The sequence below is a fragment of the Miscanthus floridulus genome, chromosome 16, assembly GCF_019320115.1.
Source record: "Miscanthus floridulus cultivar M001 chromosome 16, ASM1932011v1, whole genome shotgun sequence".
Lineage (NCBI taxonomy): Eukaryota > Viridiplantae > Streptophyta > Magnoliopsida > Poales > Poaceae > Miscanthus > Miscanthus floridulus.
Window position 1 is genome coordinate 80,214,149 of NC_089595.1, and position 13,345 is coordinate 80,227,493.

At 44.4% G+C, this 13,345-nt stretch overlaps 2 protein-coding genes across 2 annotated transcripts; both read left to right on the top strand.

Moving 5' to 3' along the window:
- The first annotated feature begins 4,226 nt into the window (after window positions 1-4,226).
- LOC136514153 (peroxidase 2-like) lies at window positions 4,227-5,722 on the top strand. Its single transcript, XM_066508147.1, has 4 exons — window positions 4,227-4,615; window positions 4,699-4,893; window positions 5,023-5,185; window positions 5,315-5,722. The coding sequence occupies exons 1-4, from the start codon at window positions 4,364-4,366 to the stop codon at window positions 5,668-5,670; spliced, it is 966 nt and encodes a 321-aa protein (XP_066364244.1). The 5' UTR covers window positions 4,227-4,363; the 3' UTR covers window positions 5,671-5,722.
- Window positions 5,723-12,214: 6,492 nt separating this feature from the next.
- On the top strand, window positions 12,215-13,047 carry LOC136509943 (uncharacterized). The gene has a single exon (XM_066504523.1). It carries the CDS (start codon window positions 12,414-12,416, stop codon window positions 12,975-12,977), a length of 564 nt encoding a protein of 187 aa, XP_066360620.1. The 5' UTR covers window positions 12,215-12,413; the 3' UTR covers window positions 12,978-13,047.
- Window positions 13,048-13,345: the final 298 nt, after the last annotated feature.

Genomic DNA, 13,345 nt, shown 5'->3' on the forward strand with positions numbered 1-13,345 from the left:
CAGTAAGCGTGTGTCTAGCCTAATAGTAGGGTATGCGGGGGTAAGGTTGCGTCAAGGTAAAGGCCATCAAGTAAGCATAATACCATGCAAGTCCTATCATAGTATGATTATAACAGTAAAGTAAAGCAATAGAGTCCTATATTAGCCATGCGTAATAGGTGCTACGAGATTGGGTGGGATGTGGCACCTTCAGTGTAGTCATCTCCGTACTCCTCACGGTACTCACGTTCCTCGTCCGTCTGGTTCTCCTCCGAGTCTGCATATGATCAAATTATAGTCGCGTTAGCGATGTTTATAGAATAGCACAAAGAAGCAATGAAAATTCAAAAGAGCCAAATGCACTCAAACATGGGTTCATTGCGTAAAGCTCGATTTTATATGAATTTTGGTCCTGGTTTCGTATTTTTCTGAGGTCGTATGAATTAGTTATGAATTTTCGAAGTTTTAATCATTTTTGAAAATGGGAAAAGGCTAAATTAATCCTGGGCTGACACGTGTCACACTGTGATTGGTCCACGTGGCATGCTGACGTCAGCACCGGGCTTCGGATCTGACAGGTAGGTCCCACTGATGACGTCAGTAAGCCATCATCGTGACGTCATCAGGTCACTGTTTACTGACATGTGGGACCCTACGGCTGTGACGCTGACATGTGGGCCCCGATCAATGGTCAACGTTGACCGATCAACGGTCAGCTCAGACTGGGTCTCAAACGGGCTCTAGCGGGCCTGGGTTGGGCCGGTCTGGGCCGGGCCGGGCCTGCCATGGGTTGCTCTGTGGCGTTGCCACATGTCTAGTCAGGTCTGTCCGTTTGGGCTTGGTCCGGCGCGTCCATAGCGCACCCACACTGGCTAGTCCATCATGGAGCAGGGCGTGCTGGTCTATTTGCCGGAACGTGGTTCACGGTGGACTTGGTCCACCCACCATCTCCTCCGTTGCGGTCTTCGTGAACCGGGTGCACGCGCGTGTGTGGCCGGGGAGAAAAGGTCTCCCTAGAATCTCCGAAGTGTCCTCGCCGGCGGCGAGCGCTCGGTGAGCCTCGCTAGCGGCGCTGGTGCGCGATTGATGTGGGTGAAAGCTCCGCCAAGCCTCGGCGTCCTCGTTGGTGGGGTTAACGTGGCGTGCGGGGTCCCGTAGAGTGCCGGCCACGGCAGCGGTCTTACGGGCACGACGGCGGCGGCGGTGAGGTGGCTATGGCCTCGGAGAGGTGACTCGGTGGTGCATGTGAGCTTCACGAGGCCATTGCGGGCACAGCGGTGCTCTTGTGCTACCCCGGCGGCCTCCGGTGGTGGCTGGCCACGATGAGGACTATGGTTGACACGGCGGCGTCGTAGTGGAGATCGGCGTGGCCTGGCGTTCTCGAGCCGATTGGCTTGACGTCGCCCTCCTCTTGACTCCTTGTGTGCGCGTGGGACTGGCTTCGATTTCAAGATCGTGTTTAGGGCCTGTGCGTGTGTGCGTGCATGCGGTAGGGAGTGTGGTGGCGTGAGCGGTATGCTCGATGCCGGTGTTTTCCAAGTAGAAGAACTCGGCATCGTCCTTTCACTATGGGATCCTGTTTGGCTCTGCAAATCGGTCATGGCGGTATTCTATGCTACTCGAGTGGCTAGGCCGAGTGCTCAGAGGCAACGGCAGGGTCTCAACGGCGGCGAGCTTGTGCCGGTTGGCTGGGGAGAGGTCTCAGCAAGGTGCTCATCGTGTTGTGCTCGGCGAGGCTAGGCGATGCAGTGTGTGGTTGACGCAGTGACGATCACGACGACGCTGGCTCGTGGTACGCTCTGACTTGATCCGCGGCGACGCTCTGAACTCCGGCGTGCTCCCGGTCCTCCTCCCGGCAGCGGCTCCGCCCTCCTTGTTCCTCTCCTCCCCTCGGCCCTCGTGCTGAGTGGTCTGGCGGATACTGCACGGCGGCGGCGTGATTGAGAGGGAGAGGCTAAGGCTCCGGGGTCTTTTTATAGCCGAGCTCCATGCCTCCAATGGCGACCGGCATCGTGCGGTGGGAAGGCGCGCGACGCATCCGACGATGGCGTGAGGTTGCGTGAGCGCCGCGCAAGGGGGAACAAGGGCCATGCCCGGGCGTGACCCCCTGGCCCGCTCCTGCCAACGCTGTCGGCCTCCGGTCGCGCGGGCGGTTGATGCGTGGGCGAAGAAGATGAATAGGAAAGCCGACAGGTGGCGCTCGGCGGACAGTGAGAGCAGCTCAGCGTCGCAACGCACGCGCGTGGTGCAAGGCTGGGCCGGCATGCTGGGCCTGCGCGAGCTCATGGGCCACGCGCGTGGGTGGGAAAAAAAGGAAGGGATTGGCAGGTCGGCTGGGCTGGCTAGCTTGGGCCGAGCTGCTGGCTGCGAGGCCCTCTCTCTTCATCTCTCTTTTTCCTTTTCTTTTGTTCTTTGTTTGTTTGCTTAAGGCATTTGCTCATCAAAAGATTAATTAGCAAGCTTAATAGTTGTTTGGTGATTTTTAATTAGCATAACATAAGGCAAAAGAAGAATCCAACTCACAAGTGGTATTAATATGCATGCAAGGTTCATTTAGTTAGGGAACTTAATCACATGTTTATGCCAAGAGTTATGCCATGCTTATGTGTTGACTTAGGTTGGGGTTAGACCTAATGCATCTCTTAGGTTAGGTTTATATACATGACACTCATCAACACATGGGAGTTTTAAGAAAAATTCTGTAGTTGGTATTTTTGGTGTATGGATTTTTTTTGTTGTTGTTACACTACTACTGCTGACAACAAAAATGAGCAAGGTCAATTTCTCAACCTTGTTAATACAAATCAGAGCCACCGCCCCCACCCCACGTAGGGGTGGAAATGGATGCCTTATTACCATTTTATTTGAATGTGTATCCAATAAAACTTAAATATGCATATATGTATTTGCATGTATTTTTGATATCGATGCTGAAATTGATGTATTTCAATCCATTTTTCCTATTCGATTCCATATCCATATTCGTAAAAATCATGGAATATTTGACTGTATCCTTATCCGATTATGCACATGATATACAATATAATATTTAAATATAGTTATTACGTTTAATTTAATATTGTCTCTATTTAATTTGAGTTTTATATATTTATGTCATAAATTGTATTTTAATGTATTATTTTATTTTATTATTGTTGAATATTATTTGTACACGCTGTATAATTTTATTATAATTTCTTGTCAGGACTAGCTTTGAACTAACTGTGATAGGCGAGTCCTATCACTGCTAATTACACTTTACCGGACCCAATTATAGCAGTGGTGCCGGATTTAGATCCGATGATGATTGCTGGATCTGGACTAGTGAGAGATGGGTGGAGCCAAGAGTATATAACATATAGGTAGTATTACATGTACGCTTGTGTTTGATTCATTAAAAACCCAATAATATCTAAAAATACATATTTTTGAAAGTTGCTTTTTATACATCAACCCACCAATTCTAGCTTTTCAAAAGCAAAATAAAGCCCAAACAATTTTTTTTGTATATATGGATGTAGCAAAGAGTTGAACTAGTGCATTTTATAGAGGTATAATAAAGAAAGATTGAGAACTAAATTTGCAACAAGCCAACTATACCTATAACAAGATATATTTATTCTCCCTACGTAAGCACGGGCTGAATGCGGGCAACAGACAACTCCAACTGCAGCGTTGAAGACACTGATGGTCCTGGGCCTGCCGGCCTGGACGTCTACTTCCTCATCTGAGAGACTCTCTTTGACCCGGCCACATGACCGGCCGTTTCCTCGCAGCTGCAGGCCATGGTTGGTCGCCAGCACTCGGCAGGGATTGCAAAGCACCCTGCACCCGTGGACCCTATACAATTGCACCCTACAGTTCGTCCCCTTTGGCTACTTCTCCGAAGATATGGATGAGGCCACACAGTTTTGGGCACCTTCCCTGCCCCCAAGCCTGTCGCTTGCGGCGAATTCCGGGCTTCCGGCGAGCATACGCAAACACGCAATCATCATTCAAGTATTCAACTCAACATGCAAAACTGGACATGTATTTTGCATGGATCAATCCTGGAATATTTTAGTATCGCAACAGCAGCCATAGACAGTAGTGGCCAAGTGCTAAACTAAACCATTCACATGGACATGCTGCGGTCAGCCGGTCAAACGAGCACGGAGCACCCAATCCAAGCCCATGCCAAACAAAATTCCGCGAGCTTATAAATACTCCCTTCCCTTCATTCCGCATATCCAACCAGTCCCCTCACATCCATCCCTGCAATCTCAAGAGCACCCAGCACCTACGAGACGACGCTGTCAGTACTCAGTAGCGAGCTGCAAGCTGCAAGCCCTCTCCAGTGATATCGTATATAGCAGCTCGATCGGCGTCGTGCAAGTGCGCGCGCATGGCGGCTTCCTCTCGCATCTCGTCTCCTGGGTGGCTCTTAGTCGCTCACTACGCTCTCCTGCTCGCCCTGGCTGGAGCCGCCCGTGGCCACTCTCCGAGTGCCGGTGCGGCGCTAAGCTCCGCGTTCTACGACCAGTCGTGCCCCGGCGCCTACGACGTCGTCCGTCGCGTCATCCAGGACGCGCGTGTCTCCGACCCGCGCATCCCGGCCAGCCTCATCCGCCTCCACTTCCATGACTGCTTCGTCAACGTACGTGAGCTGATCACATCAATAGTGCCTCATTGCCTTGCATCATCTGACATGAATGAGCGTCAAACAATGTTGGCTTTCAGGGTTGCGATGGCTCCCTTCTTCTGGACGACGATCTCCCGGCGATCCAGACGGAGAAGCACGTTCCAGCGAACAACAACTCGGCGCGCGGCTTCCCGGTGGTCGACGGCATCAAGCGCGCGCTGGAGGAAGCGTGCCCGGGCATCGTCTCATGCGCTGATATCCTTGCCCTCGCGGCCGCGATCTCCGTTGAACTCGTAAGCTAGCGTCCGATCTAATCCTCTCTCTATGTATCCCCTTGCATTGATCAACTACGTACCTCTAGCTATCTTCTCGCCTGAACTGAACTGACGGAAAAGAATCGTGCACGGACGAACTGGGCGCAGGCTGGAGGACCACGCTGGAGGGTGCTTCTTGGCCGCCGAGACGGCACGACGACCAACGTCCAGAGTGCTAACAACCTTCCCAGCCCTTTCGACTCCCTGGACAAGCTCCAGGAGAAGTTCAGAAACGTCAACCTAGACGACACTGATCTCGTCGCCCTCCAAGGTAACTACACATACTGAATAATTCATAGTACATTTCAGCAATATATAATTTGTACGCACAGTTCAAACTTGCAAAGTTTTCATACGTCGTGCACACTGCTGATATATCAACAACAAATTTCTACTTCAGGAGCGCACACATTCGGGAAAGTCCAATGCCAATTTACACGTCAGAACTGCTCAGCGGGGCAACCACAGGGTGCACTAGAGAACCTGGACCAGGTTACACCCACCGTGTTTGACAACAAGTATTATGGCAACCTCTTGCATGGCCAAGCGCAGCTACCGTCCGACCAGGTCATGCTATCTGACCCTATGGCGCCGACAACCACTGCACCCATTGTTCACCGGTTCGCGAGCAACCAAAAAGATTTCTTCAGGAACTTTGTGGCATCCATGATTAAGATGGGCAACATAAGCCCGCTGACAGGAAAGGATGGAGAGATCAGAAAGAATTGCCGGAGGGTCAATAGCAAAGGCCATTGATGAAGACTCTCATTCAGTTTGATTGATTTGCTTTTTTAGCCGGTTATTATGATATTCGCGCAAATCGTCCTTGTGACATTCTTTGGAAATGTGAGAATGTATGTTCCCTTTTTCCCGTTGTTGGAAAGCAAATGTGAAAAGTATTTTTACATCACTTAATGGTCTCTCTTCAGCCGGTGATAAATCTATTTTCTCCAGCAGGAAATTATGTCCTATCACATGATGAAAGGTGGCAATTAATCGACAACTACTACATCTATCTATATATTTGGATCTCACACGCATATATAGGAACAGCCCCTAGGGTGTGAGAGTTTTAAGAAAGTTCGTCTGACCCATCTATTTGTCCATCTTCACTCTTCTAGATCCAATCAAGATAGGACCCCTATATATCTCTAGAATATCTAGTTTAACATTGTTTAAGCATGGGCGAGACGAGTCTGTCCTCAATTATGTTTGGAGATTTAGTGATATTAAAACCGATGTTTAATTTTATAATTTCAGAAAAGAAGATTTTGTTGATTTGACTTTTGTTGACCTGCACTCTCATATTAAAGAAATGCTTGAACACTTCAAGTTTCTCACCTTTGATCAATTGATGCAACCAAAATCAGTAGTCGAAAACCGAAGACAAGATACTAGAGAATTTCATAACTCACATCTTCCGAACATGCATGCTATTGAGTATTATTTAGATATATAGCTCGAACGATAAACCTAAAGATTATTTTGTTGCTGAATTTTTACGGCTAGCACAAGCTAAATCAGATTTTTGCTTTTCCCTCAAGCCGATTCACAGCAATCAGGAAGAATGGAAGAAGTTTACTTTTGATGTATCCAAGTGCAATCGTATTTTTTATGCCACTTGCTGAGTTGAAACGTCATGCATATTGTAAGTTTCATAATTTTGTTTCCCATGCTACTAATAATTGCAATGTCTTCCATAGATAAGTCCAATCGGCTATTAATGAGGATCAATTGAGTCTATCTAGGATGTAGGTGGTCACGATGTTGTTCCCGATTAATACCCTGACGTTGAACAATCTGGTTGTCTTAGTTCGGACTGATCAAGCTGAATCTAGTACTGGAAAATTTGTGATAATCGGTTATCCCAGGGAAGATTGAAAAAACAAGAAGATTTCAGGCCGTGAAGTTGTGCTCATAAGGACATCAAGATCACTATCAAGTTTTATAGGCTCAAGAGGTTGGGGTACCAAGCAAAAACTCCAGTGGAAAGCAAAAGGAAGGTGCTAGTGCTGGTGGCTGCAAAATCAGCAAGATCGATTTCTTGGCGCCTTATTAATACAAATCAGAGCCCCCTAGGGTGGAAATGGATGCCTTAGTAACCATTTTGTTCGAATGCGTATCTATATCCATATTCACATGTGTTTCTGATATGGATGCTAAAATTAATGTATTTGAATCCATTTCTTGTAATTTTTTTCTATCCGAATCCATATCATGTTCATAAAAATTGTGGAATATCCGACTGTATCTATATCCAATTATGCACATGATATAAAATATAAATAAAGTTATTAAGTTTAATTTTTTTGTCTTGATTTAATTTGAGCTTTATATATATTTGTTGTTATAAATTGTATTTTAATCTATTAATTTATTTTATTATTGTTGAATAGTATTTTTACATACTTTAATTTATAATGTCCTTATAAATATTTTATATATAATTAAAATATTTAGTTGATGAATATCTAGTGTTACGTGTGCTGTATACTTTTACTTTAATCTTACTTGCTTCAAAAACTATTGATAAAAATACTTGAGTTAATTAAATTGAGTAGAAATCCAAATGCCAATTTAAATCTGACTTATTCGTTTGTATTTATATTTGAGAATATTCGATTCCATATTCATATCCAATAATAAAGATATCTAACTAACAGATATCCAAAATCTATATGTATTCGTTCTATTTCCACCCCTACCCCACGCACCCTAACATCAAAGCATCGGAGATTGGAACTTAGAGAGCTAATAAAAGTAAGATATCAGTAAAGTGGTGAAATCCCAATCGACTTTTGACCGACTTATGAGAAAGTACACAAAGAAAAAGGCCGATTCCATGAAGTCTGGTCGCCTCTGAAGAAGTCTATGTGCCTGAGAAGAAAGAAGTTCCCACTACTACTATTGAGATCGTCAAGCGAGCATCTATTACAATAGGCTCCATAGAGGTGTCGGTCAATGTAATTGATGAGCATATTGTCATTAAAAATCTGACTAATCTACTATGCAAGAAGTGAAGATAGGTGTTGCTGGAAATGTTGGTGAAGCCAGATTTCAGATATTTCCAACCAAAGTGGTGCTCATTAGGTTTGAATAAGACGTAACGACGCGAGCTTTAACACGCTTGATGTAAGAAAATGAAGCAAAAAATCTAGAGTTGCTTGAATGATGGTCATTATGCACATATTTCCCTTTGAACAAAATGGCCAATACATGTGTCGCTCTTATAGACTAAAAATAGCGATGAGCTTGACATGAGTGCTATTGTTCTCATGTGTTTTTACACTCACATATGTTTCACTTAAAAATAGAAGTTTCATGTTTATAGAAAAATATGATCGGGGGAGTCAAAGATGGACTAGAAATCAAATGTAATTGAAAGGATCAAAATCTGGCCAAATTTACAAAAAAAATCAAGCAGCAACTATAATTGGTGCAGGCTAGTTTCTCTAGGCTCACCGAGGCATTACCGAAACTGGCTCAGACCAGTCTTGGAAGTCCGATGGAGTTTCAAGATTTTCCTGTTGGGTACTTGCATGGTCTCATGGTAAAGGCATCTCACCCCGTTCGGTTTACCCAGAAACCGACTTGTTCGGCTTGTTTTTTTAGCCGAAACAATATTTTTCTCTCACAACAATTCAGCCAGAACAGTGCTTTTCAGCCAGTTTCAGCCAAGTTTTAGCAAGCTCACAACTGATTGAGAGATCCATCTATTAAACCGATCAATATAGATGTCCTAGATGGCCTTACTGACCCTAGGGCACTCCAACGTGTGTCTGCCAACACGTCTTCCTAAGAGATGTTCGAGGATTTTCCGAGCGAAGAACTAACATCAAGTCGGCCTCGTCGACCCCCTGGTCGGTCTTGCCGCATCGATCTACCTCCGTTGCGTGTTCTTTGTCGTGTGTAGCACGTGCATGGTGTGTGACTAATTTAGCATCCGCAACAAGCATTTTTGTTAAGCTAGCTGTACCACACCCTTCTGCCATTTGACCATATCACAATGTTTTTGTTTAGTTCATCCCTCTTGCATATATAGTGCCTTCATCCCTTCACTCTTGTCTCTAGAGATCTTTTACAATGATTAAAAAAGTACCTTGGTACCTCTAGGTTCTTTCATCTTTTTCTATTTTCTAAGTAATTAATTGAGAAATATATTATAGAGGGTATTTTAGTAATTGAGGTTGTGCCCTTCTAAAACTTGACGTCGATCTCGGGCATCCGGTGTCCTCGCCAGCTGCCGAAAGCGCATGGAGGGACCTCTAGGTGCCAACCTGGGTGGCAGATATCCCACGACGACCCCCTCCCCACACGCGCTTCGTGGACCAAATTTAATTGTCTTGGACGTTGACGAGCTGTTTCTCGCATAGCGCGCTAGCAAGCCATGCACTACAGCCAAAAGTGCTGACGTGAGCATATCCCATGCTTTTTTGAAGTAAAAAGTCGTAACTCCTACACTAAGTATTCTAAATAAAATCCGATTACGCTATCGTGTTCCTTACAATAAACTCTTCAAAACAAGACCCCACATGGATATATTTTGATAAAAAAAATTAACGAACATTTATCTCATGATGAATATGTATTTAAAGATAGTCATCGAACATCACATTAACACTACACGAACATCACAAAAAATAGCACAGAACATCATATGTATGCTACGTGAACATCACATGCATAATAAAGTATAAAAATAAAAAAATAAAAAGTAAAATTAGTGAAGTAATTAATTATAGTCAAATAAAAAGAAGAAAAAATGATATCACAAATTACAAAATATATCGTAGAACATCACAATAACACTATACGAACATAACTAAATATAACATATAACATCATATGTATACTACGTGAACATCACAAATATCATGAAAATGTAAAAAATAATAAAATTAGTGAAGTAATTAATTAGAGTACAAAAAGAAGAAAAAGTGCTACCGAATATCACAAAATATATCCTAGAACATCAATGTATGCTTACTGAACATCACAAAATACATCGTAGAACATCACATTAACACTACACGAACATCATAAAATATAGCATATAATATCATATGTATACTGCGTGAACAATACAAAAATATCATGAAATATAAAATAAAATAATAAAATTAGTGAATTAATTAATTAGAGTCAAATAAAAAAAAGAAAAAAACTACCGAACATCACAAAATACATCCTAGCACATCAATATATGCTCGCTGAACATCAAAACATATGTCGTAGAACATCACATTTGTAGTTGCGAACATAAAAAAATACATCATAGAGCATTACATATATACTATATGAACATCTCGTGTATCTGTAAATAAAAAAAGTGAAACATACAATTATAAATAGAAGAAAAGAAAGAAAACTAAAAAAATAAAATACCAAAAAACAAAATGAAATAAACAAAATCATTAACTCTATCAAAAAAGAAGTTAAAAATGTATAAACGTTAAAAAATAAAAAGATAAGAAAAAATAAAAATAAAAATAAAAAACTAAATAGAAGCAAGGTAAGGAAAAAAAGAAAAATAAAAGGAAATAAAAATTAATAGAGTAAAATAAAAATAGTAAAAGAATAAAGAAAATAAAAATGATAAAAGTCAAGAAAAAGAAAAAGAAAAGGAAAATAAATGAATTAATGAAAATAAAAAATAAAAGGAAACATACAATAAAAAAGAAAATAGAAAAAAGAAACAAAAAGAATAATAAAAGACCACGAAAAAGGAAAATGAAAAAAGAAAGGAAAGAAAAAAGAAAGAAAAATAAACAAGAATAATAGAACACAGTAAAAAAGTAAAAGAGAAAACAGAAAGGAAAAAGAAATAGTAGAAAGAAAAGTAAAAGGAAATAAAAGAGAGAGAGAACCCCACCAACGGACGGAACCTGGACCACGCGACCAGGTGCTCCGACTACAGTAGCAAGGCAGTCATCGCTGCGGGTGGAATTGTGGGCCAAAACTGCTGTTGGGCCAAACTAAAACCAGGAAATAATAATAGAAAAAGTCTACTTAACCTCTCACCTATTAACCATAATCTACTTTACACCCAAACTATAAAACCGTCTATTTTACCTCTAAACTTTTTAAAACCGTATATTTTACCTAGGTCATAGCACGCGGGTCTGGCCCGTCTCGTTACGTCGTTCTATCTCCTTGGGAGCGTGGTCTGTCTAGACAAGACATCGCGGCTCTGCGACGCGTACCGCGCGCTACGACCTAGGGCCGCTGCCGTCGCGCCAGCAGCGCCGCCCAGCTCCTCATGCAGGCGCCGGTGCCCTCTAGCTAGCGACGCCGTGTCCGAGCCCGGCTAGGCGCGTCGTGCTCCTTCCCCGTGCACGCGCGGACGCATGCGACGCCCGCACGAGCTGTGCTCTGCTTTGCCTTTTCTGTTATAAAACGACGTAATCCATTTTTCCTATATAGAAAATATAAAACCAGAAATACATGTATACAAACTAAAATGACTTATTTACCTTTATTCTAAAATAAAATAAAAAATAAAAAATAGATCTTGCCCCACATATTTTGGTACAGCTTCATCTAATTGGGTACTATCCTCGAGCGTGTTCGGCTGGCTTAAAGCCAGCCGGCTGGCTTGTTTTTTCTCTCACAGAATTACTGTTCATGTCCTGCCAGAATAGTATTTTTCTCTCACAACAATCAGCCGGAACAGTATTTTTCAGTCCTGCCGAACAGGCCCCTCACCTATTTGGTACCTTCTGATATTTTTAATTGGATCCCTCATATTTTTTCTATCGTCTGATCTCGCCTAATATATGACCCATATTTTTTTCAATTGTTATAAAATTTATCTTGTCTCTATGCCCATACCGCATTATTCCGTGGCTCAGTCAGGTATCACCGTACCAGTAATTGTTTGAATTCTGTCTTGTAACGTTGTATTCGGAATTTTCTCATCCATGGGCTTCAAGTGTAACCCCTTCCACCGTCCACTCATTTCTCTCGTATAATTGATCGGCCATGTTCGTTTTTTTTAATCCGTCTTTTTTAATTTATTTTTTTAGCTAGAACAGTGTTTTTCTCTCACAACAAATCAACTGAAATAGTATTTCAGCTTATTTTTCAACGAAGCGAACGGAGCGGTAGAAGACACCCTTAATTAACCCCCTCCACCGTCCACTCATTGCCTCCATATTTAAGCTAAAACTAGTAACCATGGTATTGTAAGTTATTACGCAACAAATCGGATCACCAGTGGGCATATATTATTTATATATGTATATAAATGCATCAGACCATCAGAGGACACGAGCAGAATAAACATTTTTTCCTGGCCAAATCTTGGATGCTTCCACAGCGTTCACCTACTCCATTGTCCATGGCGGTGTCCTGCATGCGGAGCACTTGAGTTTCGCTCGCACCGGCTCCATTTGCGAACCTACAAACCCCGAACAGCTCCCAGATTAGCCATACCAGGCCAGCCTTCCATAACCAGATCCATCCGACCAACAACAGAGGTGGAGAGAGAGCGCTGCGAGATGGATGGTGGCTACAGCAACCTCGCGTTCTCCCCTCCGACGGCGACGGCGAGCGGCGGTTCCGCCAGGGCGGCGAGGCCGTCGATGGAGCTGACCAACACGAAGGAGACCAAGGCGTGGGAGGGGCTGGCCATCGGCGCGGTCACGCTGGCCCGGACGTTCTCCACGGGCTCACACAGGTTCTGCAGGTCCGGCAGCGAGAGGAGCAGGATCAGGAGGAGCCGGAGCCGGAGCCGGAGCGGCCTGCCGGGCGCACTGAGGCGGGCCTTCTCCATGCGGCGCCACCCCGCGGGCCTCGGCTCCGGCGGGGACGGGTACTGGAGGATCCACGACATGGATGGGGACAGCGACCGCGGCGATGATGACACGGTCGAGGAGCGCGGCGAGGACGAAGCCGCAGCCGCAGCTGCCGAGGAGGAGGAGGTGGAGAACAAGAAGACGGAGCAGCGAGCCGAAGATGATGAGGCAGGGAAGGAGGAAGCCGGCTGCAGGAACAGCAAGAAGGAGAAGAAGCAGCGGCGGGGTGGCATCTTGAAGGCGTGCAAGAAGCTTTTCCGGTTGTAAAATAGTGTAATGGCATCACGCATCTGCTGCTGCTGTAACCTGTAACAGATTAAGAAATGTCGGGGTGCTACGGACCTGGGACTGTCGACAATGCGTCTAGTTGATCTTGTGGTTACTGCAGTGCTCATATTTGATCTTTTTTCTTCTTTGATTATGTATTGGAAAGATGAAAACGATCGAGATGATCATACGCCATTGCTGTACGCCTGAGCGACTGAGCAAGAAGCTTAGGTCAGATCTTGACAAGGTGGTCTAAAGATGCCATCACGACACGGGAGTCAAACGAGGTCCTGGCAGTTCGTGCGCAATCTCACTGTCGGGGGGGCACCGGGCACGACGGTCCCACGCCTGTTGGGGTGTGCCGTTCG

Bases quoted from the DNA above. Each gene is read 5' to 3' on its own strand.
- LOC136514153 (XM_066508147.1), top strand. From the start codon at position 4,364: ATGGCGGCTTCCTCTCGCATCTCGTCTCCTGGGTGGCTCTTAGTCGCT. The intron at 4,616-4,698 runs GTACGTGAGCTG...GTTGGCTTTCAG, and splicing joins TCCATGACTGCTTCGTCAAC to GGTTGCGATGGCTCCCTTCT. The intron at 4,894-5,022 runs GTAAGCTAGCGT...AACTGGGCGCAG, and splicing joins CCGCGATCTCCGTTGAACTC to GCTGGAGGACCACGCTGGAG.
- LOC136509943 (XM_066504523.1), top strand. From the start codon at position 12,414: ATGGATGGTGGCTACAGCAACCTCGCGTTCTCCCCTCCGACGGCGACG.